The sequence below is a fragment of the Colletotrichum jinshuiense genome, chromosome 4, assembly GCF_051148585.1.
Source record: "Colletotrichum jinshuiense chromosome 4, complete sequence".
In the NCBI taxonomy this organism is placed as follows: Eukaryota; Fungi; Ascomycota; class Sordariomycetes; order Glomerellales; family Glomerellaceae; genus Colletotrichum; species Colletotrichum jinshuiense.
Genome location: NC_139311.1, coordinates 2,990,577 through 3,016,907, shown reverse-complemented (window position 1 = coordinate 3,016,907; position 26,331 = coordinate 2,990,577). Strand labels below are relative to the sequence as shown.

At 56.0% G+C, this 26,331-nt stretch overlaps 7 protein-coding genes across 7 annotated transcripts; 4 read left to right on the top strand and 3 right to left on the bottom strand.

Annotated features, from left to right (window-relative positions):
• Positions 1 to 3,129: 3,129 nt before the first annotated feature.
• EsH8_IV_000747 (cAMP-dependent protein kinase catalytic subunit TPK2 domain-containing protein) lies at positions 3,130 to 4,818 on the top strand (the record flags this gene model as incomplete). Its single annotated transcript, XM_083265637.1, has 4 exons — positions 3,130 to 3,996; positions 4,055 to 4,308; positions 4,364 to 4,738; positions 4,791 to 4,818. 4 exons carry the CDS (start codon positions 3,130 to 3,132, stop codon positions 4,816 to 4,818), a joined length of 1,524 nt encoding a protein of 507 aa, XP_083124532.1.
• A 1,078-nt stretch (positions 4,819 to 5,896) lies between these two features.
• On the top strand, positions 5,897 to 7,776 carry EsH8_IV_000746 (uncharacterized protein; the record flags this gene model as incomplete). The annotated part of the gene is made up of 7 exons (XM_083265636.1): positions 5,897 to 5,983; positions 6,065 to 6,136; positions 6,230 to 6,291; positions 6,350 to 6,531; positions 6,588 to 7,192; positions 7,256 to 7,445; positions 7,532 to 7,776. 7 exons carry the CDS (start codon positions 5,897 to 5,899, stop codon positions 7,774 to 7,776), a joined length of 1,443 nt encoding a protein of 480 aa, XP_083124531.1.
• A 1,283-nt stretch (positions 7,777 to 9,059) lies between these two features.
• On the top strand, positions 9,060 to 11,207 carry EsH8_IV_000745 (PLC-like phosphodiesterase; the record flags this gene model as incomplete). The annotated part of the gene is made up of 2 exons (XM_083265635.1): positions 9,060 to 10,587; positions 10,693 to 11,207. The coding sequence occupies 2 exons, from the start codon at positions 9,060 to 9,062 to the stop codon at positions 11,205 to 11,207; spliced, it is 2,043 nt and encodes a 680-aa protein (XP_083124530.1).
• Positions 11,208 to 11,585: 378 nt separating this feature from the next.
• Positions 11,586 to 12,774, bottom strand: EsH8_IV_000744 (DNA damage-responsive protein 48; the record flags this gene model as incomplete). The annotated part of the gene is made up of 2 exons (XM_083265634.1): positions 11,586 to 12,665; positions 12,751 to 12,774. 2 exons carry the CDS (start codon positions 12,772 to 12,774, stop codon positions 11,586 to 11,588), a joined length of 1,104 nt encoding a protein of 367 aa, XP_083124529.1.
• Positions 12,775 to 15,773: 2,999 nt separating this feature from the next.
• EsH8_IV_000743 (histidine phosphatase superfamily) lies at positions 15,774 to 17,382 on the bottom strand (the record flags this gene model as incomplete). Its single annotated transcript, XM_083265633.1, has 2 exons — positions 15,774 to 15,887; positions 15,949 to 17,382. 2 exons carry the CDS (start codon positions 17,380 to 17,382, stop codon positions 15,774 to 15,776), a joined length of 1,548 nt encoding a protein of 515 aa, XP_083124528.1.
• A 2,235-nt stretch (positions 17,383 to 19,617) lies between these two features.
• On the top strand, positions 19,618 to 22,119 carry EsH8_IV_000742 (uncharacterized protein; the record flags this gene model as incomplete). Its single annotated transcript, XM_083265632.1, has 1 exon — positions 19,618 to 22,119. The coding sequence occupies one exon, from the start codon at positions 19,618 to 19,620 to the stop codon at positions 22,117 to 22,119; it is 2,502 nt and encodes an 833-aa protein (XP_083124527.1).
• Positions 22,120 to 22,844: 725 nt separating this feature from the next.
• EsH8_IV_000741 (uncharacterized protein) lies at positions 22,845 to 25,809 on the bottom strand (the record flags this gene model as incomplete). Its single annotated transcript, XM_083265631.1, has 5 exons — positions 22,845 to 23,381; positions 23,455 to 24,223; positions 24,278 to 25,448; positions 25,504 to 25,646; positions 25,784 to 25,809. The coding sequence occupies 5 exons, from the start codon at positions 25,807 to 25,809 to the stop codon at positions 22,845 to 22,847; spliced, it is 2,646 nt and encodes an 881-aa protein (XP_083124526.1).
• Positions 25,810 to 26,331: the final 522 nt, after the last annotated feature.

Below are 26,331 nucleotides of genomic sequence, written 5' to 3'. Positions count from 1 at the left end.
AAGGTTTCGATGTTGTAGCTCATCACCTAGGACCGTATGATGGGAGGGGGTTGGCTGTGTGTATAGCTCTCTGTGCCAGGTCACTGATCTATGTATAACGTTCATGCTGCTCGCCAAGACCAGGGTACGTCAGAATGGCCTTGGATTTGAAGCAGAAATGATACTAGTGCTTTGGATTCAACTTGCTGGTTGCATTGGAGGCGTGGAACGGATACCGGAGAGAAAGAGAGAGAGAGAGAGAGGGTGGCAAGCTCGGATGGAATTACGGCTGTTCGTGTGTCCCTGGACTACGATGTCCCAATTACAGAAGACACCAGCGTCTCGACGCGTGTTTCATTTACGATCCAATGGCTGGGAGACAAACAAGTGACTAACAGCTTTAATAGCTGCCGCCCGGGCCTGCGAGGGTGGCAGACGCATCGAAGTGCCGGGCTACTAGGAGTCAAATCTGGTCAAGGTTTTAGGAAACTATGTCTGGCAGGCTGGGTAGTGTACTGCATAGCAAGGATGAATGGGTAGGGGTAAGTAGTGAATGACGGTAGCGGCGGGCGGTTTGGTGCAATGGCGAGACCCGCAAGAATGGACGATTGTTATTGTTGTCGTCGTCGTCGTCGTCGTCGTCGGGTCGATCGCTGACCAGTGCGGAAGCAGCGATAGGTATGAGGACGGGAACGTGAGCGAGGGGAGAGAGAGGAATTGAATTCGACGTCCATCTCAAGTCTTGTCACATTCTGGGCGTAGCGTAGCGTGATGGTGGTTTAAGGGAGCTTAGGGTAGCCAGGGTACGTCTCTCTGAGATGAGCGAGGGCGGCCAAGGCACCTTGCGTCTGCTTCCCACTATTTCAGGTGAGTTGCTGTTAGAGGCATATGACTGGGTCCCGAGGTCGTCTCGGTGAGGGGTCTTTAGCTCTAGCTGCATACCTGACCTCAGCAGCTCATATCCCACCCATCCTTATCCCTCGGGCCAGCATCAAGCTTCTTGTCCAAGTCTGAACCCTCTGCGAGACCAGGTACGATGCAATTGGCTTTGCGGCCGAGGGGTACGTATCTAGAGTTTGGATTTGGGTTAGTACCTGGCGCTACCTTGAGCACTAAGTCGAAAAAATACCCCGCCTTACATCACCTTGTGAGGCACTTCCGCACACATCGATTAGCTACTGAAAAAAAAAGAAGAAGCTGGGGAGCTGGGAGCCGAGGGCGGTCGACATCAGGGACCCTGGCCAACACCATTCGAACGACTCACGGAAGTGTTTCTGCTACTGCTGCTGCCACCACCGCCACTGTGACCCGTCGAGATTCAGGCCTGGTCACTTGGCTACCCCTACCCCACCTCTGCGCTTATTACTATGCTGCGTGTGCGTGTGCGTGTGCGCCGTGCTCGATCTTGGTGGGGAGGAGAGCAGCAGTAGTAGCAGCAGAAGAAGCATCAGCAGAAGTAGTAGAAGAAGAAGTAAGTAGTATCAGCTGTTAGCAACTGATTGAGAGAGTTCACTACGAGAGAGTTACCTTTGCGAGTTGGCCACTTCATCCTGCCTCGTCCCAATTCAAGCCCTGTTGCCCTACCGTCCTGTCCCAACGCTGTCGACAGACATCCCTCACGACGTTCGGCGCGCTTGTCTCAACTTCCCACAACACATACATACATACATGCACGTACGGCAAAAACCACCTACCTACTATTGTACCTCGGCGGGCACTGCGTCGTTTTCCCTCACGTATTCAACAGAGCCCTCCCCGGGTCACCTTATTCGACGCACGCTGCCTGTCTCCAGCCTGCGCTTTCCGAACCGGGTGCCTGACTGGGGCTTGATCGCCGTCTTGGTTCTCGCCGCTGCCCTCAGTGTCTTGTCTCCCCCCCCCGCGGGGCCCATTGCACCGTACTCGGCCTGCCAATTACACTGCTCTTCCCTGCCCACGCCGTTCCCGTCTAAACGCGGGCGTCAACCAGTCTGAACCACTTCCGCCTCCGCCCACATCCACGCCCACCTTCCACCTTCACGGCCGCGGCCAGAAGCTCCCCCGGCAGCTCTACCATTTACTCTCTGCTACTACATCATCATCGACCTCAGCTTCTACTGGACCAACTTCTCCTCTTCCTCCTCCCCCCCTCTCCCCCCTTCAACTTTGACACCTCTAGCTTCCAGGAACCCCTCGTACAACTCCCTGGTGTTTATACAACCCAATTCATCGCAATAGCTGTCGTTTAATCTTTGGTCCCATCCTGGTCCCCAGTTATCGGTGCGCAACGACTCAGTCACCCCTCCGGTACCTGCCTTGATTACTCCGCCCAGTCGCCCAGGCAGAGTGAGAGATCCCGCACTGCTCTCAGCTGGCCCTGTCCCGAAACCCAGACGCAGACGCAACCGCCGCCGCTGTCATTCCAGCCATCTGTCGCTTCCGGCTGAAAAAAAGAAACGACGTCCAAATCCCACCTTACCTTGTCTTGCCTCAACTCGGAGGGGTCCCCTGAAAGAGTGCGACTTGGTCAATCTGTTCGTTTTCCCTTCCCCTCCATTTGCCCCAATTCTCAATCTATTCCATTTCCCCTTCTTTGTTGCGACTCGCTTTCTCTTCTTCACCCTTTCTGAATCTGTGCCATCCCATCCCACCCTTTGACCTTCCAAATCTACTTCCCTTTGGTTAGACTTCCCATCCGCGGCGTAAACTTACACCACTTTTTTTTGGGGGGGGCCCAGCATCGACAATTAGAAGCTCCCGGTTCTCCCGTTCCGGTCTTCAGATACCATTTGCGATTTACTGCCAGCTCGCCGGTTTCTGCTTCCCGTAATCCCCTCGAACTTGCTTGTACGTTCCCAATTGCAAAGATCCCGTCCCCTCCCCCCTCCCAAGGGATGCGCCAATCTGTCCCCATTGTTCCTAACAACAATAAGCGGCCTTTCCCACTTGAGTTGCAGCAGGTGAAGCAGAGCTTTCCCCGCGCTCCCCGTGCAGTCAATTCGCTACTCACCGAAGGTAACCAGCCCAACCGGGCTATCCCTTGAATCGACGAATCACTTTGCGACCGTTCCTCCCCCGACACCCGACTGCAAACGTCGTAGGCCCCGACCTGCACATATACGCCATTTTCTCAAGGGGCACGCTGCCCTTCTTCTTTCTCCCAACGCTCGCATGCCTACCCTCGGGTTCCTCAAGAAAAAGCGGACGAGGGAGGGCAACCAAGATCCTCAAGGCTCCAGTCTTCCCACTAGCCCAGTCACGCCTACCTCCTCGAAGCCCTTCGATAGTTCCATTTCGACCACCCTCTCCTCGCTGTCGTCCTCTTCACAGACGCCTTCCCAACCCGGCGGGCCTGGTTCGAAGCAGCAAGACGCATCGGCCTCATCCGAGACGGCGAAGCAGCAGCAGATGTATCCTGTCACTGTCCACCCGTCCAATCAGCCGGCACCCCACCAGCAGCAGCACCACAACCAACAGGGCGAGTCGCAACAAAACCTCCCGAGCATCAGCAACCTCATAAACCCGCCGCAGCATGACGGTTCGAACAACGGCCACAACTACCTAGCGCAGCCGCCGCAAGCATCCCAGCCGGGCCCGAGCCCCGGAACCGACCCCGCGCGACTCCAACAGCAGCAAGCTCAGTCGATGCTGCACCCGCCGCCACAGCCACCGCAACATCAGCAGCAGCACGGCATGCCACAACAGGTGCTGGACCAGCAGGTCCGCCAAACCAAGGGGAAATACACCCTGACAGACTTCGATATCTTGCGGACACTGGGAACTGGCAGTTTTGGGAGAGTGCACTTGGTGCAATCCAAGCACAACCAGCGCTTCTATGCCGTCAAGGTGCTGAAGAAGGCGCAGGTCGTCAAGATGAAGCAGGTCGAGCATACCAATGATGAGAGGAAGATGTTGGGCGAGGTCAAGCACCCATTCTTGATCACGCTGTGGGGCACGTTCCAGGATTCCAAAAACTTATACATGGTGATGGATTTTGTCGAAGGTGGCGAGCTGTTCTCGCTGCTGAGGAAATCCGGGGTATGTGCAATCTTAAACCCATCCTGCCATCCCAGCCCGAGCTAATCCGGCCTCGCAGCGCTTCCCCAACCCTGTCGCGAAATTCTACGCAGCTGAAGTAACGTTAGCGCTCGAATACCTGCACTCGAGGAACATTATCTACCGAGATCTCAAGCCGGAGAATCTGCTGCTCGATCGGCATGGACACCTTAAAATAACAGATTTTGGTTTCGCCAAGCGAGTTCCAGACAAGACATGGACGCTCTGTGGTACCCCGGACTACTTGGCCCCGGAGGTGGTTTCGAACAAGGGTTACAACAAATCCGTAGACTGGTAAGATGTCGTCCGACAGGGAGATGATCGTCCTCGTTGTTAACCCCAGTCGCAGGTGGTCTCTTGGTATTTTGATATACGAGATGTTGTGCGGGTACACGCCGTTTTGGGACAGCGGGTCACCAATGAAGATCTACGAAAACATTCTCAAGGGCAAGGTGAAATACCCTGCCTACATCAATCCAGATGCGCAGGACCTGCTGGAGAAGCTGATCACGTCGGACCTCACCAAGCGGTTGGGCAACCTGTATGCCGGTCCAAACGACGTCAAGAACCACCCGTGGTTCACGGAGGTTACCTGGGACAGACTCGCCCGCAAGGATATTGATGCACCCTACACTCCCCCGGTCAAGGCAGGCGCGGGTGATGCGAGCCAGTTCGACAGATATCCCGAGGATCCGGAACGCTACGGCTCGAACGGACATGATGAGTGGGTTTGTCTTGCGAGAATGGTCGGGGGCCTTGCTAACGTGATGTTTCAGGTACGGCAATCTATTTACCGACTTCTAATATCTCGCTTGAATAAAACAAAACTCAAGTTGGTACCGATTGTGGGCTTGCATGTTCCAGTTTGCGAGCAGTGTTTGAATAGTATAAGGCGCTCGACAGACACAAGCTCCGAGTATCATGTCTGCACTGCTTTGGGCGCCCGGTCGGTGGTTTGGAAAAGAAAAAAAACGGAAAGGAAAGGAAAGCAACGGCGGCGGGTTGGTTGAAGGCTCAAACGGTCCTGGAAGATGGAAAGTGCAACAAGAGCAGACTTGTCACGGTATCACTTGGCTACATCAATACCTAACAGCGATTATATTGCAAGCTGGCCTCAGATTGATGGAGGTGAGCGGCAAGGCGATGATAGGCACTGGCCGCGAATACCGCCCGGTATGTGGTTCGGCAGCTAGGCTAATAGTGATTGACGGGCATGACCATGACGATGCACTAAAGATGCAAGTGACGCGCATCATCTGGCATTGCTCGGCATCTGCTGCATCTTCAAGCACGCATCTTTTGCGTGCAATTTCCATTTTCTTTGGCCACAGGCAGTAGGGCGGAATTCCCCCACGCTCTCGTGAGCTGAGCGTTCAAACAAGCTCCGATGGTCCCCCCTTATCCGGACCTATTAATGCAGAGGGAAACAGCGGTACTATGTTTGTTCTGGCGGTGACAGGGTGGAGAGCGGGGTTACTGCCAGGGCCTACATACTGAGAGACCCGGACGGGACGCTTCAAGCTTTGGTAGGCGATATGAGAGCCCGCCCAAATACCCTGCTGAGGGTGCTGCGACAAGGTGAGCGTCCAGTGAGCGTCCAGTGAGAGACCTCGCTGTGGGCGGTGTTCCCGCCAATTAGACGGTGGGCAAGGTGCAGATTGCATGGGCCGAACTGGACCTGGACCCGGCGGATGCGGACATGGTGCAAAGTCACGGGGCTGGGCGGCTTATGAAAGGAGCCCGTCTGGAGCCATGAGTTCGACCTGCAGGAAGCTCCAAAACTCTTTCCCTCTTCTGCCGTTGTAGCCTTGTTTCTTCTTCTGCATGTAAAGCATTTTTCGTGTAGCGTTGGCCGTCGAAAAACGACTCAATTGAGGTCAAGATGGACGACTACATGTTCCGTGAGCATGTCAACAAGTGCCGCCAAGTTTCGGAGGCGTCGCACTACCTTGAGATTCTCAACTACTCGGTGAGTTCGACTTGCCAGTAGAAACAGGACGGATCCCTGGGGAGGGACGCGGTCAAAGAGCGAGGCTAACCCGTTTCCCAGGACCCTTTCTACGACTCGTACGAGGAGCATCCCTTGACCATGGATGAGTTTGACAACTTCCTCCACCGGCGGGTATGTGCAGTGTACCGTTTACACACTCACACCCACACCCCGTTCAAGACTCGCTATGAGGGCTGTATTAACTAACTATCCCGACCCTTTTAGGGCGCATTTGAGCCTCCAAAGTTGAAGGAGGGTGTGAAACTGCTCAACGGCATCCGATTAGTGTGCGCGACCGCTACGAGACCACGGCTGTGAGGGCTACAGGCTAATCTCTTCTGCCAGACTTCAAAAGAACGCCAAGCACAAGGACACGTTTTCGCCTCACACGATCTCATTCACCGCAGATGCCTATGCATCCATGGTCCGGGTTTTGCGGCTGCCCTTCAGAGCCATCGAGGGCACCAGCGTCGTCGGACCTTTCTTCTGGTGCGCCTACGATCAGGATGACGAGGACCCCACTCTGCGTTGGTGTTGCCATCTCACTCGCTTCGGCGACCACAGATACTAATCGGTCATGTAGAAATCATATTCCGCAAGTCAGACGTCCGGAAGAAGGGAAAGACGCGCGGATGGGAGCTCATGCTGTCCCACTGCTTCAGCACCGGCATCACCTCAGGATTCGTCAAGGGCACGTCGAGCTCCGACATCGTGGCCGCCGTCCAGCACCTTACCTTTTGCTCCAAGCAGGTCGGCCACCCGATGCTCCTCCCCATCATCATTCTCTCGCACGACCTGTCATCGCATAACGACCAGAAGCAGCGGGATGCGCGAGACTGGCTTCGGAAGCTGGAGCACGCCGTCAGCATGCGAAACGAGATCGAGGACGAGGAAGGGTATGTCAGTAAGGACGGGTACCTCGAGGTCGACGCCATCAGTCGCGATCTCGTCGAGTGCCACAGCCAGGTCCTGTGGAAACGGCCGCAGGCGTACTTGGAGATTGTCAAGGAGATCGAGGCGGGTCTGGCCAAGTTCAAGGCCAAGGTTCCCGCGGAGCACAATGCACCGGTCTTGGACAAGCTGCACCGGAGCATGATTGCGCGGTTGGACTTTTACCGGCTGAAGCTCAAGGGAATCGAAAATTACCAAGCAACGACGCTGGAGAGACTCCACATCCAGCGAAGTGCGGTAAGCTATCTTGCCCGGTTTAGCCCATGCCGCTTGCTGTGAGAGATGCTAACCTCGAGACAGCTGTACAACCTGCTCTCCCAGAGAGAGTCCAAGATTCAATTCCAGATGGCCGGTGAGCAGCGGAGATTGGCGCATGCCAGTAAGCGGGACAGCACGGCGATGAAGACCATTTCGCTACTTGGTGCCGTGTTTCTTCCCGGAACCTTCCTCGCGTCTGTATTCAGCATGACCTTCTTCGACTTTGGCAATGGTGAGTGCGGTACTATAGTGACAGGATACCAGAACGCCCCTCGTTGCATTCTCCGTCGGGAGGTTCGTTGCTGACACCAGAAACAGAAGCGGATCCGGTAATCTCAAAGCAGCTCTGGGTCTACTTCGCCATCACCATACCCCTGACGATCTTTATTGTCGGCGGATGGATCGTGTTTGACAGACGGCGCGAAGGAAAGTTTGCGAGCGAGGACGCCGACCTGGAGAAGAACATTGAGCACATGGAGGCGGACATCATGGCCATGATGCGGAAGCGGACGATGAGCAAGGCCAACACGTGGACTTCGGTCACATCGCCTATACGACCATGAACAGATGCTGTTCGATATGGAAGGGAAGGAGTTGGTATGGCAGGCATGCCTGCGTGACAAGATATTTCGGAAAGATTTACATTCAGACGAAGGGTGGGTGTAAATGGTGGATGGATATGTACATAACTATCGCTACCGCGCCTTACGACCTGACGACATTTATGAGCGAGAAGTTCACGACGAAGATACGACAATCGACAAAAGTTTTACTTTGAAACCATCACTAAAAAAGAAAATGTCATACATTATTTGTGAGACTGGAAATTGAATTGCAGAGAGCCAGGATGAGCGTGAACAGGAAGCATGAAGATGGCCCACTTGGCCGGTGCGGCCCGTTCCTGACAGGATAGACTTTGGACGTCCATGCTTGGGCCTCGGGGACAGACTTGTCCAATTGCTTGGCGCCGGGGCACATTACCAGACTATAAACGAGCGAAATTCAATCAACTGCGGAAATCATCTTGGAAATTCGCTTGTGGTAGGATGATGTTTTATAACACCACAGTGCGAGAAGCCTTCGTGGACGTGTGCAGGGGGGGGGCAGAAGGATGGATAACCGACACTAAAACGAGGGGTAGGGGAAGGGTGTCAATGGCGGGGTTGCTGCTATCGATAAGGGACCAATAGCTAACGAGCTAACGAGACGACGGTCTGGGTCGGGCCCTCTGCTATGGTACCGCCAAAGAAAAGACCCTGTGACGACATCCACAGAAGGGGGAAATGGGGGGAGGGGGACGGGCTCACACCCACACCCCTCCAGCTAGCTACTCGGGAGCTGCCACGATTCGACACCAGGCACAGTCGAGCTCTGCAACGGCCCCCCGGGAGAACCACTCAGCTTCTGTGCCACCCTTGCCAAGCTGAAACTTACTGGATCGTCGTTTTTATTTTTGAATAGAGGAGCGGGTCAAAACAAGATTATCTGTCTGCCAGCTACCGAAGCTTGGCGGGTTCGCGTACTGTCCACATATATATGAATCCGGGACAGCGAGCCGACGTAGCTCGACCCCGTATCCTGCCAGCCAAGCTAATAAGCAAGCAAAGCTCGCACTACCGACGCCGAGTGGCTGATTGACACCGGCATACGCGACGTATATTGTAAGTTGTGATCTGGGCTTGCACCCGGCCGTCATCTCACCTCTTTTTTATTTTTATTTTCTTACCGTCCTGTCTCGTTTCCTCCGCCCTCATCTTACCTCGCGGTCAGGTCTCCTCTCAAACCCTTCTCGTCACTTGCCCATCCAACCCTCACCGCCGCATCACAAACCGTCGACAAGACGACCATGGCAGACACAGCAGCTCAGCCCGTCGGCAGCACCGCCAGGCCGCCGCTTCGGGCCCAGGCGGGCGGCGGTGCCAGCGAGTCCCAACGCACCGTCAAGACGCTCAACGACTCGGTCATCCCGCACCTGACCAAGATCTTCAACGTCCACGCCGGCAAGGACGACAAAAAGTGGCACAAGGAGCAGGTTGCGTCCTTTGTGAAGAACATCCAGGCCGAGGACGCAGCCGATGTCCTCGCCGCAGCGGGCGCCGCCGCCGAGGAGCTCGATTTCAACTGCTTCCTCAACTACATGACCTCGTCCGCCTCAGCCGTCACCGCCCCGGCCAAGGAGCAGGACTTGACGTACCCGCTGTCTAGCTACTTCATCAGCTCCAGCCACAACACGTACCTCACGGGCAACCAGCTGTACAGCGAGTCGAGCACCGACGCGTACAAGAACGTGCTGCTGCGGGGGTGCAGGTGCATCGAGATCGACGTCTGGGACGGCGACGACTCGGACAACGAGGACGGCACGTCGGTCAGCAGCAGCGACGAGGAGGCTGCCGCCGTCGCCGTGGGTGCGCCGCTGCCCAAGAAGGAGAAGAAGAGCAAGCTTAAGATGCTCAGGGACAAGATGCCGGGTTCTCTTGCGAGCAGGTTGGAGAAGACGTCGCTGGGGAAGAAGATGGATCAGAGGATCGAAAAGTCCACCAGCCCGCCTGCCGGGACTACGAGCCCGGCTGTTACGGTTGAGGGCAAGCAGGCGGCCGTGTCCGAGACGCCACTGCAGAAGACACCCTCCCCGAGACCCTACGGCATCGAACCCCAGGTCTTCCACGGGTACACCCTCACCAAGGAGGTACCCTTCCGGCACGTCTGCCAGACGATCCGCGACTACGGCTTCGCCGTGGCGGACACGCCGCTGATTGTCAGTCTGGAGGTGCATTGCAGCGCGGAGCAGCAGGAGACCATGGTGAAGATCATGGAGGACACGTGGAAGGATCTCCTCGTCCCGACGCCCGACGTCGACGCCGCAGAGCTGCCCCGCCCCGCGGACCTGAAGGGCAAGATCTTGGTCAAGGTCAAGTACGCCCCCCCGATCGGCCCGGAGACGGACGCGTTGGAGGACGACGAGGACGACGACGTGGCGCCGGCGGATGGCACCGGTAAAAAGGCGCCGGCCAACAAGAAGGCGTCCAAGATCATCCAGGCGCTGAGCAGGCTCGGTATCTACACCCGGGGGGTCTCGTTCAAGTCCCTCACTCAGCCCGAGGCGTCGATGCCGACGCACATCTTCTCGCTGTCGGAGAAGGGGGTGATGGAGGTGCACGAGAAGCAGGGCGGTGCGCTGTTCGAGCACAACCGGCACTTCCTGATGCGCGCGTACCCGTCGGGCCTGCGGATCGGGTCGTCCAACCTCGACGCGCCCGTCTTTTGGCGCAGGGGCATCCAGATCGTGGCGCTGAACTGGCAGAACTGGGACGAGGGGATGATGCTCAACGAGGCCATGTTCGCGGGCACCCCCGGCTATGTCTTGAAGCCCGAGGGTACGTTTTTTCTTCTTATTTTCCTCATTTTCCTTGGTCTCGTTTCAATTGCTGCTCCTAATAACCCCCCTGAGCTCTGTTACTGACTATGGTGGTGGGAAACAGGGTACCGGTGCCTCAAGCCAGGCTCGCCCCCGGACACCGCCCAAGGCGTGCCCCAGATAGCCTACAAGACCCTCGACCTCCAGATCGACGTCCTCGCCGCGCAGAACCTGCCCCTCCCGCCGGGCGACACCAGGGTCTCGGGCTTCCAGCCCTACGTCAAGGTCGAGATCCACGTCGAGTCCGCCGAAGAGCGCCTCCCCGGCGCGCACATCAAGGACGACGGCCACGAGCGCGAGGGCGAGTACAAGGCCAAGACCAAGTCGAACCGCGGCGTCGACCCGGACTTCAAGGGCGAGCCGCTGCAGTTCACGGGGGTCCCCGGCGTGGTGGAGGAGCTCACGTTCGTGAGGTTCACCGTCAGGGACGACGAGATCGGGCGGGACGACCTGGCGGCGTGGGCGGCCGTCAGGCTGGACCGGCTGCGGAGCGGGTACCGGTTCGTGCACCTCATGGATTGCGAGGGCAGGCTGACGGATGGCGTTGTGTTGGTGAGGATTACCAAGAAGATATACTAGGGTCGGGCGGGGAGCCGACGAGCCCGGGATAGGAGGTAGAGGTGGGATACAAGAGAGTGGTTGTTCAGACCACCCTCGGGAGGGTGAGGTTTCATAGCGCAGCATTCAATCCTTTTTTTTATTTTAAACAAGACAAAAGAAGCATACATTTGGACATCATCACTGAAAAGGCACCGTTTATAAGTGTTTGGCATTATGTATATTTGTCTCGTATTCAAAGCTCGCTATAGCACGCACAGGGCAAATCCTCAAAGATTTAATAAACTAACAAAAGGAGGTTTCCGACAACCCCCTGGCATTACAAACGCACACGCACTCATCCCGAGACGACGAGCCGGGCCCGGCCGACGGGGCGACCCCGGAGAAGGGACGTCGGGTCTAGTAGTCGTTGTCGTTGCCGCCGAAGCCGGCGCCCTCGCGCTTCGCGTGGCCCTTGGACTCGAGCTTGTCGCTGTTGAGGAGGTCGCCGGCCTTCTCGAGGAACTTGCCGACCTTGCTGTCGCCGCCCTTCTTGCTGCCGTACGAGTCGTCGTTGTCGTTGTCGTTGCTGCCGTACTTGCCGGCGCCGTACGAGGTGCTGTTGTCGTTGTCGTCGTCGCCGCGGCGGGTGGAGGAGCCGTACGAGTCCGAGGCGTCGTTGTCGCGGCGGTTGCCGCCGCCGGTGGTGGTGTTGGTGGTGGAGCCGTAGGACGACTCGTCGTTGTCGTAGGTGCGGCCCTTGTTCTCCGACGCGTTGTAGGAGAGGGAGTCCGCGCCGGCGAGGTTGGACGAGGTGGAGTCGCCGAAGGCGTTGGAGGTGTTGTTCTTGCGGGACGAGCCGTACGAGTCGTCGTCGTCGTCGTTGTTGTTGCTCTTGCGGGACGAGCCGTACGAGTCCTCGTTGTCCTTGCGGGAGGATCCGTATGAGTCGGATGTGTCGTTCTTGCGGGACGAACCGTAAGAGTCGTCGTCATCCTTGCGGGAGGAGCCGAAGCCAGTGGTGGTACCGGAGGAGCCGTATGAGTCGGAGGTGTCGTTCTTGCGGGATGAGCCGTAAGAGTCGTCGTCGTCCTTGCGGGAGGAGCCGAAGCCTGTGGTGGTACCGGAGGAGCCGTACGAGTCCTCGTTGTCCTTGCGGGATGAACCGTACGAGTCGGAGGTGTCGTTCTTGCGGGACGAACCGTAAGAGTCGTCGTCGTCCTTGCGGGAGGAGCCGAAGCCCGTGGTGGTGCCGGAGGAACCGTACGAGTCCTCGTTGCCGGTGCGGCGGTTGCCGCTGCCGTAGCTGTTGCTGTTGTCGTTGTCGTTGTCGTCGCGGGAGGAGCCGTACGAAGAGTCGTTGCCGCCGCGGCCTAGGTTGGAGGAGCCGTAGCTGTTGTCGTTATTGTCATCGTTGTCACGGCGAGAGGAGCCATAGCCGGTGGTTCCCGAGGTGCCGTAGCTGTCCTCGTTGTCCCTGCGGGAGGAACCGTAGTTGGACTAAAGGCGGCCGTGTTAGTGAGGGGAGATCACGCAAATGCCCGAGTGGAGGAAGGGGGAAGGGGGGCAGGGGGCCATCACTAACGTCGTCGTTGCCGCCGTAAGACATGATTAGCTAGAGAGGATCTGAGGCTTGGGATATGTTTTAAAAGTGCTGGTTGAGCTTGGAAGATGTTGAGATGATGCAGGGCTCGAGGACAAAAGGCGAAGGGACCGAAGGGTATTTAAGCAACCAGATCTCTCATTCTACTACTACCTACCACCACGTATGCCGTGATTGCCAGTCTCACTCTCCCATGCGCCGGTCCCTGCTATCCATCCTCAATGACGGCCGACCCTCCCGATCGACAAGGCACTGGCCCATCCGAGGGGGGGTCGCACGCTAGGGAAACGCATGTTTACGCCATATCTGGGACCCCTCCTTCACTCTCCCCATCCGCGGTGGGTTTGGGGAGATGTGGCAGAAAGCTTGGTTTGGTTGTTTCCTCGACCAGTCCTCTGCCTTGTCGAGCTGAGCGACGGTTGTGTCTGGGAGACGTTGCGCCACTTGGCGCGCCGATTGGGGAGACGCTTGTGCCAAATGCTCCCTAGTCCGATCTTGCACTAGCCAGAGTATTGCTTGTACCTCAGCTTTGGAGGGGTGCAGGCAGGTATGAGAGTGGGCCGAGGGACCCCGACCATCGTGTTGGAAAGACATTGCGATGCGGAGAGACCAGCCACGGCTGTGCTCTGCCAGCTCGGCTACGCCGCGGCGAGATGGAAGAGACGCACGAGCGGGCGTCCCTCGCGTCTCGTCTCGCCGTTCGAGAGGACAGCGGGATCAGAGATGCAGAATTGGAGAGGGCTCACACGGCATTGTCAGGGCGAGCTGGCAATCCGGTCCACCATAATGTCGTCATACCGGAGAACATTGCGCGCACCGGCAGGATGGTGGGATCCAAGACTCGCCGCAAGTTGGACGAGGCATGTGGAACGTGTCATTGTATCGCGCCGTGGCAGCAATGCAAGCAAAGCAAAGCAAGCAAGAGCTGGCAGAAGGTGCACCAAAATCCGGTAGCGTACTGCCAGGCCAGCGTGAGCGTTGGTCTGACCTGCTACTTGCTTGCTACCCCGCTGCGGGAGGGAGCTCGGAGCTTGGAGAGAGAGGTTCACCGGCTTTTGCCAAGAAAACCTGGTTTGGGCAAACAAAATCATTGGTGGGGTGGTGGACGAGATCAAGGGAGCTCTGGCGGAAGCTCGCGCTGGCGAATGGGACGAATCGGGCGCCCTCCCTCTCGACGTCCACAGAAGGCAAAGCACCCTGCCACGGTGCCCGGCGCCGCCGGCGACGTCAACTGGCCAGCCCATGGATGGATGGGTCTGGACTGCGGGTTTGTCTCTCTCAAGGTTCCCACCCACAGCTTGACAGGGGCGATTGCGCACAATGAGGAAACCTATACCAGCTGAGCCGTGTGAGCGCTGCCAGCTACCAGCGGCCACCACCGCCACAACTACACGTGCGCTAACGACTCGACTCGGCCTTTCCCCTCCCCCCGCACAAGGCTCTTCATCTCGGCTTAGCAACTAGTTTGATGGATTGCATGTCTAGCTGGAATGCTAACGAAGCTTGGCAATGTTTTGGCCCCCGAGTCTGGATCCGTCCAACCTTGAGAATCTTGGGGGGAGATTGACTACCTACGAAAGTTTGGACGGCCTACCCCGCCATGGACCCGACCTGTGAATACTGCCGGATCACGCCGAGTTCATTCTATAACATACACAGGCGGCCTCTTGCGAGAGCCGACCACGCCGCGGACTCGTTTGCGCGACTTACCACAGGCGACTGACTCTGCGGCTTGCTCCCGGCGCCGTAGAGGCCTCCGTTGAGAGCGGGTTTATATAGCATGTCTCTGGTCTATGGAGCTTCTGTGCCTCCCCCTGTGAGTCTTGGATGAACCATGCATGGGGGAATTGGGGGACGGTCTCGTTTCTAATTATCCGGCCATATAGCCAGAGGCGCCTGATCGATTTCAACTCCAGCAAACCCGGCTACGTCCCCTCTGACCTTATTCAGTCAGGTGCATGAGCGGAGGCACAAGTCGTGCAGTTCGGCGGCAAAGGTTGAGGGCCAGCGGAACGCCAGCCCGGAAGCGAACGCGAGGGACCAATTTCCTCCAACCCTTTGCAACTGCCAAACAAGCCATGTAATTTATTCAAAAATTCAGAGGGAGAAAGAGAGGTGGGGAGGGAGAGGGAGAAGGAGAGGAGGCAACACTCAGTAAGGAGTGAAGGCTGTTGTTCATCCGCCTTCCCCAAAATTCTCACGAGCAAGTATTCTCATTCACCCACGGCACCTTTACCGACAAAGAAAACCTCACTTTGGTTCCGCTACACCGGGGGTCACGACATCGGCCGAATGCCTTTTCCAGAAGAGGATGAACGCTTCTTGGAGTAGGGTCCGGGGTTTGCTCGTGTCAAGCAATTTTTGGTGTGACCTGCCACTCGCCTCTTATCCGTGTGAGCTGCTGCGTGGCGTTTACACATACGTCGACGTGCTTCGTCTGACCGCCGTCGACGAGGCTGGGAAATATGCACCAAGCAGCACTGTCGCCTTGGCGGGGTTCTCACGATATATTGGACGCCAAAGCCCCTTGGCCTATTTTGACAGATGCAGCCCTACAGCAGGTGCATAGCGGCTAGCTGTCTCGGTATAATCCGACACCTCATCCCGCGCGCGACTCCACGTACATGAACCGTGTATATCGATCATCAGAGTTTCACGCGGGAAATATTTTGCTTATAAACCAAGTGCTCTTCAAAATACTCTAGGCAAAATTTAATTGTCCGAAACGTGATGACCGGTACATCTTCAATTCTTCGTATCCAAGCAAACATACATCGGTACACATATTCTGGCTTCATACAAGATAATCTTATGATAGGCGTGCCACGCCAATAAGTGCAATGAAATCCAACTGACACACCGGGGTTCGATGTGAGATATGATAACTAGCAATGCTGGGTTGACCTGTCACAAAGTGTACGACCGTACCTCGTCCTGTTCTATCATGTAAGCGCTTCAACAAAAATGTTTCTCTTCTCCAAATAACTGCTTGCTCATTGGAGACATTAGTGCCCTGCTGGCTCGGGCTTGGCCGGGAGGGTCGGGGCGTTGACGTTCACGCGGCACTGCTCTCTCCAGTTGACAGGTGTGAACTTGTCGACGATCGACTTGAATGCGGCCTGTTTTGGGGTCAAAAGTGTTTCTCTACGAAAAAAGGTGGGAGTGGGAATATGCTCTTACCAATGTACAGAAAGACTCGTCACCTTCAAGGTGGTTACCTGCGGTCTTGCAGCCGGGAATCGTAACTGGCTCGTCATTGTACCGCAACCTCACGTAGTAGCCGTCCAGTTTGCTCTTCTCGGCATCGGTAAGCTCTGCGGTGGTCTTGCGGCCAATGCCGGGCGGTGCAGTGCCTGGTGACGGAGCACTGGCACGGCCGAAGGAGAACCACGAGTTAAACCAACTTCCAGTCTTGGGAGCGGGCGCAACTGGCAGCTCAGTAGACGTCTCAACCGCGGGAATTCGAGAATCACGGAACATCTCAATGGCGATGTGGCTCGTGAAAGGGGGCCACTTGTCCGGCCCGAAGGCTCCTAAACTAGCCAGAACAGCGGCCAAGGTAGTGTCATGACAGCCGCTCATGCCAAACTTGATGGGCTTGGGAGCCGCACCGGGCTGCTTGACCTCGTAGTCTCCGTCCGCCGGCGAGTGCTCCGCGCTGCCGACCAAGCGGGCCACAACATCGCCCATCAGGCCGCCTATGCCGAGGGTACGGTACTCCTGGCTTTCCTTATAGCCGCTGTACCACTCTTCTACGCCAATCCTCTCAATAATGGCAATGGCCTTGGGATCATAGAATTCAGAGGGCAGCTTGGTGTCTGGACCATGGGCGCGGGTTGCGTTGATCGTGTCCATGATACCGCTCAAGCGCGGGTGGGAGTCGACGGCGATGCGTGCGCCGTTGGGCATCCACTTGCCAAGCTTCTTGTTTAGGTATTCAATCTCCGGCGTGTCGTTCCACCGATCGGCAGTGCGCTGGGCAAAGGCGCGGGACAGGGCGGCGAAGCGGCGGCACATGCCATCGTTGGGGAAAAGGGTCTCGTCCGGAGGCGCTCGGGTGAGCAGGGTGAGGGCGGGCAGGTCGGGAGCTCGATGCTTGGCCGGGTACAAACCGGAAAGGGCCTGTTGCAGGGATTCCAGAGCTCGGGGGACGGGCGTGGAACGCAGGTAGAGGGAGTCGGCATCGGTGAGGTCGGCGGGTAGGAAGTTCAGGCGTTCCACGTACAGGTCGCGGAAGCGGCGGCCTAGGTTGCGAGTGGTCTCCCGACCCCGATCGGTGAGCATGCCCATGTCACAGATATCGTCAAGCTCGGCGTTGGGGCCGGCAGCGATGACGGGGCTGTCATTGCTTGAACTGAACGTCTCCAGCCGGCGCTTCCAGTCGAGGTACGAGTATTCACCGGTGTCTGGATCGAGTATGGCGGAGCGCAGGTGGCGGACGGCACGGCAGTAGGGCCAGTACGGAGGAAGGCCGGTGTTCTGGAAACGGGGTGTAACGGGAGTGCGCTCGCCGTGTCGCAAGAGGATCTGCACGAGCTGGAGCTTGAGCTGTGGGGGATAAAGCTGGCGTAGCTCCGCGTCGGTGTAGGGCTGGCGAGGCTCAAGGGTAGTCATAGCTTCGGAGATTATTCGCGACTCAGATGGAGGATTTTAGGGGGCTTGGGGAGGAATGCTTATGAGATGGGGGAGGTGGGAGCTCAGCAAGCAAGGTGATGGATGCATGTGACGACGGAGAAGGACGTAAGCGAAGCCCAAGAGTTGCCGTTACAAGAAGTTGGGGATTTCTGTGTTTGGCAAGGCGGCCGGTCTCAACCTCCTTGCGCTACCTGCAGGTACCTCCCGTATTCACAAACCGTGGGATAATGAGTGGGAATTCGCGGGGCAGGGGGTGCGACGTTGAAGCCAAGGCTTGCGGCGTCGTGGTTGCGGGTGAGGCATTGGTTGGCGGCTTGGCCTGGCGGCGATGACGTCCAGGGCACGGGGTAAGGCGTAGGGTACTGTTGTACATCATCCGGTGTCGAGGGAAGGGGTCAGGGACATACCCGACGTGGTATTGTATGGCAATTAATGGGGCGATAAGCGTCCTTATCGAGACAGCACCTCAACACGCTGGGGCTCGGAGGCACCGTAGGCCTCGGGTTGAGCTGCTGCGTTGCGTTGGGCGCGCCGCACATCAGCCCAAAGCCAGAATCCGGCATCACACCAGAACGAACGCCGAAGCAGGCCAATTTGGGTCTGGAGTTTGCGCGTTTAGGCACTCCGTCAGGCCATCTGCCCGAGCTAACTTTTGACAGTAACACCTTATACCTGTCGTGGCCAAGTACACTTTTATGCATTACCTATGTAGGACTGACTGTCGATGTGGAAACGGTTTGTTCGCATTGAGATGCATATTGTCTGATGACTTTGCATGTCTCTGGCCAGGCTATCCGCGTATTCTTCCAGTTGGGGGGGGCATCGAGGTGACCCAGGGGATCGGCCGGAGCCTGGATTAAGCCGACCTACATGTTGGTAATCCCGGGCCATCGGGTGCCACAGGGGCCCCGTAGCTGCCGGCCGGTGATGTGGACCTTGGCCAATGAGGCTCTTTGCAATTGGTGGCTAACACAATGTGGAGCAGAGCTAGCCCGCGCCGGCGCATGTGATTATATCAGTGGCATAAAGAGAAAAGAAACGCGGACACCTGGGAAAAACACGCCCGCAGCCTACGTTTGATGCAAACGAGCATCCTCCATTCAATGAATCACAGCTGCACTGGGCGCATTCAATGCGATTGGATCGGTCAGGAAGTCCCTACTGCGGCACGGCGCAACGGTGAAGAACTAAAATCAAAGACCATGCCCGCCTCGTCTCATCGTCCGCCACTGGAGCAAGTGGCCGCGCGACAACCTTTTCCTCGATGCCGGTATCCGTGCTTCGCTGACAGAGGCACCTGCGGTGCGGCATAGCAGTGTCGAGCTGGAGAAACAACAGTGAGATGAACGTACAGCGATCCCCAGTCAAGCCGCAGTCCAAGTTTGGCAACCTGGGCCTGAGATCCTAAAATCCTGAGCCCCTTCGGACCGGAGATCAATACGTCGTACGCGGTACGACCGAAAATGGATACCCCCTGCTCTCGGGCGAAAGAGGCGCAGCTTTGTGCATATCAGACTTCTGGTTCTTAGTCCCTAGGCGGCGGGACAACATCAGCAAGCTTCCCTTCCGTGCTCCAGTCTTGCGTTAGCTACATACTCTCTCAGTCAGAGGCGAGGTGTACCTTACCTTAGCCATTTTCTGTCAAGGCTAGGCACATACGTCAAAGGGTAGGAAGAAGTGGGCACACACGTGGATTGTCTCCCGTTGTGCGCTGTACACTCACTGTCTTTGCTCAGTAGGTACTATCTAAGATCCTGCCTCTTAATTTTGACCCTTCCCTACCTCCGAGAATATTGTTTCGTCATTGTCCAATCAATCCTTTTTTCCCCCTTCCTTCTTCAGATCGGGGCTTGTATTGAACCATCGTCCTCGTCTCCGAAACATCTACACCAACCTAAAAGACCCAACCTTAGCCAAGAATCTCTTCTTCTCTTTACCTCTTTATTGGGCCATATTTCCCTCGACCCAACTTTTCCCCAGATTCATCAGGCCCTTTAATTATTTTTCATCCTCGGTTTTGCCTCTTTCAGGTTACTATTCCGCATCAGCCTCGGTGCCGGACTTGCTAGTGCCCACTCTCGCTCTCCCAAAGAGGACACTGGGCATGTGCCATTGAGCCAACCCCCGGAACTCCCGGCTGCAAATTGCGACTTTTATAATCGTTCTTGCAACCCAGCTTTCTATGCCCTCAACACGTCCAGCGAACAATTCACGATGCTTGCCATGTCTCAAAATGAGGGCATCGACATGATGAGAAACCCCCCTCTGCCAATGGTGGAAAGGGTCCCATCTGAAGATCCGGTTTATGGTGATGACGACCAAGATGGCGCCCAGACCGTCATGCAACCCGCACTGAGCGTTGTTGCAACCCGTCTTACCCTACCTAAAACATCCGCGGCTGAGAAGGCCGCCGCCTTGGAGCGGAAGTCGGCCGTGTTCGAACCTGGTCTTCCAAGTAGCGGTGATTCGGCCAGCTCGCCAGAATTGACGCCCTTCCCTGACGAGATCCCCACCGATTTTGAGACAGAGTCCGAACCAAGAATTTCGCCGCCGCCACCTCGTAGGCGGCAGTCGCAAAAGCTTCAGAAGACAAGGCCTGCCGCAAAAGACTTGCCCTCGCCCTGGCAGTCGAGCCCAAGGAACCTGTTTTTTGGTGGCGGGTATGGCGAAGCGTCCAAGAACGCTCTCGAGTCCATATCCTTCGGCCAAACGAGGCATAAACGATCTTCTTCTGCCGGGGCTGACGCGCTCAAGAGGTTTTCGAAAGCGTTTCCTGCTCCCTCGGCACTGTTCAATTCCTTCTCGTTCTTTACTGCTGCCGCTGATAAAGCCGAACCGAAGTCGACAGTAAACCAACGGAATGTAGCCATGCCCCAGACGCGCAGGCTGGATAGCAACTCGACTCCGGTGTCTAGTGGTGCTAATGGGTCTTCTCCTCGGATCCAAAATTCGACCAACGATGCGCATGGCAGCCGACCTTCTGTATCATCCGGAAGGCCTTCGAGTGCGAGGCCTCGCACACTAAGGAGAGTCACCTCGGACGATTCCCTATTGTATCACTCTTTGTCCCGCACGTCTTCAATTGGGGATGACGACGGAAGGTTTGATCATGTCAGAGAAATGGCGAACGTGAGAATGAAGGCCATCAAAGACAGTTTGCCCGAGAGGCCCACTTTCAAAATGCCCAGTCTACCCAAGCTACCATCGTCACTCAAGTTGTCCGAAGACGCAACGAATAAAACCGCTTCCGAAACTCCAGGATCTAGAGTTGACGTTGATGGATCCTCAACCCTGGACAGAGTGTTGGAGACACTGACAGGTGACTTGGTAATTCTCGGCGGGTATCGAGGCTCTATCCTGCGTTCTGCAGAGCCTCCGCACCACCAACTATGGGCCCCCGTCAAGATTGGACTGAACATGCGAAAAGCCGATTTGGAGGTTGGCCTCGACCCCGAAGACGAAGAGTCTATGGAAGAGCGAATCATTCCGTCAGGAATGCTCCAGAACATCGGACCCATTGACATCTCGAGGAAGCTGTTCAAGAAGATTGCCTCCTGCGAGAACGTTCGCAAGGGAAAACTCCGGCTATGGGATTACGGTTACGACTGGAGACTGAGTCCACATCTGCTATCTCGTAAAATGGCAGAGTTCTTGGAGAAGCTCCCGTCGAACCAACCAGATTCCAAGGAACCCAGGGGTGCACTTGTTTTGGCACACAGTCTCGGCGGCCTCATTACCCGCCACGTAGTTAACCAGAGGCCGGAGCTTTTCTCGGGCGTGGTTTATGTCGGCACCCCTCAACGATGCATCAATGTATTGGGACCGTTGAGGGATGGCGACGCAGTGCTCCTGAACGAAAAAATCCTGACCGCCCAGGTCAACTTCTCACTCAGGACAACATTTGTCTTTCTGCCTGATGACGGCCGCTGCTTCGTCAACAAAGACACGAAGGAGGAGTACAAAGTTAACTTCCACGACGTAAATGACTGGATCAAATACCGCCTCTCGCCCTGCATCGAGACACCTCTACCACCGCTGATCCCCAAGGAAAAATCGACGACCTTCGGCTCTCTTCTATCAGTCCGCAGTCGCAGCTCGAGCGACAAGAAGCAGCACCATACTCTCCCGCCGTCACTCGCCGATGCAGCCCGCAAAGCAGAACTGGCTCGCGAAGGAAACATGAATCCGCAGATAGACGGCAACAGCCATCACCAGGCCTTAAACAGCAAACCGTCACCGTTCACGAAGGGGGTGCCCGGCACGCCAACGCCTGTCAATCGCGCCAAGTACCTGGCCTATCTTGAGCGCGTCCTGCCCGAGATCAAGCGCTTCCGCGCCGAGACGCAGTTCAACCCTGCCCTTTCGCAGTCCAACCAATATCCCCCACTCGGCGTCATCTACGGCAAGGAGATCCCCACCGTCTACGCAGTCCAGGTTAGTAGCCGTGAGGCCATTGCCCATGCGGGAGCATACGACGACCTCATATTCCGCGCTGGCGACGGCGTGGTCCTCGCCCGTGAGGCGCAGCTGCCCGAGGGATACGAGCTGGTGCGTGGCGGGCGTGTCAGCACCGAGCGCGGGCACTTGACCATGCTCGGCGACATGCCCGCCGTGGGCAAGGCGTTGGAGGCTGTTGTTCGGGGCCGAAGAAAGGGAATCGGTCTGGGAAACGTCACAAAGGAAAAGCCCCAGGGGAGGAGTGTCGCTAGAGCTTAGAAGGTTATGGTTCGGTCTTTTTAGCCTTTGCCCCGATGAATAGGCGATACCGCTCTGTCGGTATGGATCAGTATCACACCAGGACCGGGGGGGCGTGCACAAGTTGTAAGATGATTACCAAAACAAACCAAGAAAAAGTAACGAAAAAAACAATACATGAATATACATGAACTCCAACGGGAGGCACAAGCTGCAGCCCAACCTGTTCTTCCTGCGCGAGTGTTTTTGAGAGGCTTGGCAGATAGCCTCCCACCCTGTCCGAGTAATTACGGCCTCGTCAATGGGGGAGCGGGCGTATGTAGCTGCCGGGGTTTCGGGTTGCTCTGGCTGCATGTACAAAGCAAAAGCAAAACCCGGACGAAATTCCATCGTGGGACGTGCATGTATGTAGGTATGTATATATATAAATATATGCGCATGCATATACCGAAAGAAGATGGGATGTACATGCCGCCGACAAGGGTGGAGGGAGCAGAGGATAAAGTAGTGTATGCATCTGTTGTTGCTCCAGGCGAGCCAGAAGAGAAAAATCAAACACATCTGTTGAGTTTTCTTTTAAAAAAATAAAATTTAAAAAAATAAACCCACGCTTACAACAAATTTCCCACCCTTTTTCATACTTTCCGTGATGAACATGACAAGTTGTGAGTGTTGGCCACCCTTGGCCCCTTTCCCTTAAACCTCCGTGTAAAACGCCGTGGCCCATGTATGCGTAAACACAGCCGTTAATACTCGAAATCATCATCCACTGCGGGACCCTTGCTCTTGGTCACGCTCTCCTGCTTGCGGTACATCTCGGCCACCTGACGACTGGACGTGGCTTCGTCGGGCTTCTTATCATCGCGCACCTTGATGAATCGCGGGAACCGCAGACTGATGCCCTTCTCGCCGCCCGGGTCGACGCCCTCTTTACAACCGGCCTTGTAGCGCGGGCTGAGCGTCAGGTCGGCCGTCTTGACCTCCCAGACGTAACGCGGCTCGAACCAGACATCTGGCTGATGTTGGCCGCCGGAGGAATGTGCGTAAAACGGCTTGGGCCGGTCAATAACAATGTCCGAGAGCTGCTTGTGCAGCTCCTCGAGGACGGCCTCGGAGAATCCCGTGCCGATATTGCAGACGGTTTCATACGATTCAGATGAAGGGTTGTAGCATGCGAGAAGGAAAGCGCCGTAAACGGATGTACGCTTGCCTTTGCCGTGGTATGCACCTAGCACGACTAGATCGAGCGAGTCGCCGATGCCGCTGAGGTAATCCTTCTTGATCTAGAAGATGCGTGGTGAGCACAGAGGAAATCATCGGCGCAAAAGACTTGCAGGGCATCATAGCGCGACTTACCTTGAGCCAGTTTCGACTCCTCTTGCTGGGCTCGTACCCGCTCTCTGAGCCGTCCAGCATCTTGACCATGAGACCTTCGCAGGACGCCTTGACGCTCTCGTCGAGGAATTCCTGAATTTGCTCTAACTCCTGCCCATCCATGTGCGTGGCGAACAAGAACTCGCCCTCCACGGGCGAAAATGCATTCTGGAGTAGCTCGCGGCGTTCGCGAAGCGACTTCTCAACAATAGCCTCGCCGTTGAGATAGAGGAGATCAAAGGCGAAAACGCACACCTTGACCTTGACATCTTCAATTTTAACGTCCTTCTTCTTGCGTGTCATCAGCTGCTGGAAGGGCAGAACCTTTTTCTCCTCGACATCCCATGCAACTGTCTCACAGTCCAGAACGAAACTCTTGGTGTCCTCTTTGACCCAGGTGTGCAGCTTTGAGAGTATATCGGGGTATTTCTTAGAGAGGTCTTCTGAGTTTCGGGAGAAAATGGAAGCGACACCATCTGCCGCAGCCTTCGTAGCTCCAGGCAGCGATTGGCTAAGCTCCTCGTCTGCCGACTTGGCCACATAATGAATCTGTGCCCGCTCACCGTCATACTTATACTCGCAGGTAAAGGTCTGGTTCTCAAAGCGGTCCAGTACCTCGGTGATGGCCTTTGTTGGCTTGGCTAACATGGGCTTCAGGGGAACGCCGGGTTTGAGCTTGCAATGGTCCCGAAGATTCATAATGCCGTGTTCCACCATGGCCGGAATGATGACATCGTAGCTGGGGAGTTCACTGCAGTAAATTAGAACCATGTTGCCGAGATGGTATTGGAAATAAACAACATACCTGTATACCGTCTTGAGAATGGACTCTGCCTGTTCCACGTCCGTCGTGTTGGGTACCTGGCCCTTGGCATCCGCTTCATGGAACACCACGGCATGGGCCAAAGAGACCAGAACTGTCCTCTCTGCCAAGCCGAGTCGAAGCTTGCCCTCCAGAAATCGAACGATGTATTTCGCCTCGCTTGGCCCTCCCTTGTCCTTGTTAATGTCTACCTTCCCGGTGGCACGTGAATCGGCTGCCGACAGCAACTTCTTGATGGCATCCACCTTGCGACCTTGAGCGCCGCTACCGGAAACAATAGCAATGCCCATCAAACCACTATGAACACCCCTGATTGTCAGGGCCTTGGGCTTGAACATGGTAGGCTGTGTCGATCTACTCTTGACGGCGACAAGGCCAAGGTCTCCAATCTCCTTCTGATCTTGCTTGATGACGGCAAGACTGCGCCCTGTCGTCTCGCCAATGGCCTTCATGATGAGCGACTCGCCGATACCCAGCTCAATGCCAGCATAGTCAGGCGCAAGCTTGTTGATCATGAGAAGAATCGTTGGAAGTAGATCTTCAGGTGTCAAACGCAGAACCTGTCGAAGGAACAACGAGCAGTGGGCCATAATCTCAAGCCGCTTGGTTGTAAGCTCGACGAGGGAGAAAGTCGTGCAGAGCGCGGCATAGGGGACCGGTTCGCCTGGTTTCCAGTCGGGGAACGGGTCCTTGTTTTGCGTCTTGAGCTTCATCTGCACCTTCTCCAACGTCTTCTTAGCCACGGCGGGCTTGACATCCTCCTCGTCATCCTCAACCGCCTCATCTTCGGACGCAGACTCGGTTGAGTCCTCCTTTTTGTCCTCAACAACTGGAACAGGTGAGGGAGACTTGGAGACTCTCTTCGAGCGCGAAGGTTTCGAAGCGTCAGAATTCGGCTTTGCAGCCTTCGTTGACTTCACTGGACTGCGTTTCCTGGCCTTTGAAGCCTTTGGCGAACTTGACGGTGATTTGGCCGCGGCTTCGTCCATAACCTCGTCTTCGTCTTCGTCCTCCACAACACGCTTGCGACCTCTGCGGGGCCGCTTTGTAGCAGGCTCGTCATCTTCATCCTCTTCGACAACTTCGTCTTTGATTTTGGGACTCGATGCCTTAATGGCGGCAGGACTCGGGCTTCTAGTACGTTTTCTTGGCTCTGTAGGTGGGCGTTAGCGGGATGATACGAACACGCTGAATGATCCCAATCTTACTGCTGGTTTTGTCCTCATCATTAACAGCTGCAGCTGAAGAATCCTCTTCCTTCTTAAGCACTTTCTTCGGAGCTGCCTTGGTGGCGAAGCTCAGCTTGCTCTGCTGCGGCTCAGGCTTTGAGCCTTTTGCTCCAAAAAACTTGCTAAAAGCAGATGGTTAGCAGGCAATTGTAAAGACGACACAATCTTCAAGAGAAGAAAGCTTTGTGGCATCCATGGTGGTCCCAGGAACATTGCCCTTTGTACACACCCCAACGTCGTTTGCGTGGGCTTGACATACCCCAGCGTAGCCTGTTTTGGCGCCATTTTGAACACCGCTTGACTGTAAATTGTGTAGAATCGAAACTGAACACGAAAAGCCGAGCTGGCCACGATCCTGCAGGGAATTGGACTGTTTAAAAGGCGGGCGCAGGCGGACATGAGGTTGTCGGGTGACTCTGGGGATGCTTGACGCGCTCCCAGGCAGACACGCGCGTTAATGGCATACATACTGGAAGCTGCACCCTACGCTGACGCGAAAAAAGACCCGTTTAGCTGCATAGCTCCACATTAAAAATTAGGCAGCACGCCGCATTGAGGAACTGGCTTACATGCACCAATTGGGATTTTATGCATCGGACCAATGCTATCTGGCGCGGCCCAAAGAAAGTGCGGCGCTCAACACTTTTTCCGTCAAGTAGGATCACATCGGGCCAGAACGCAAGCTTTCACTTTTGGAATAGATATTGTAAAACCAGGAGGATATCTGCAGACTCCGGTCATGTTCAGATTGTGACCACTTCACCCTCTCTAGCTAGTAGGTATTGTACAACAGGACAGGTAGGTTAG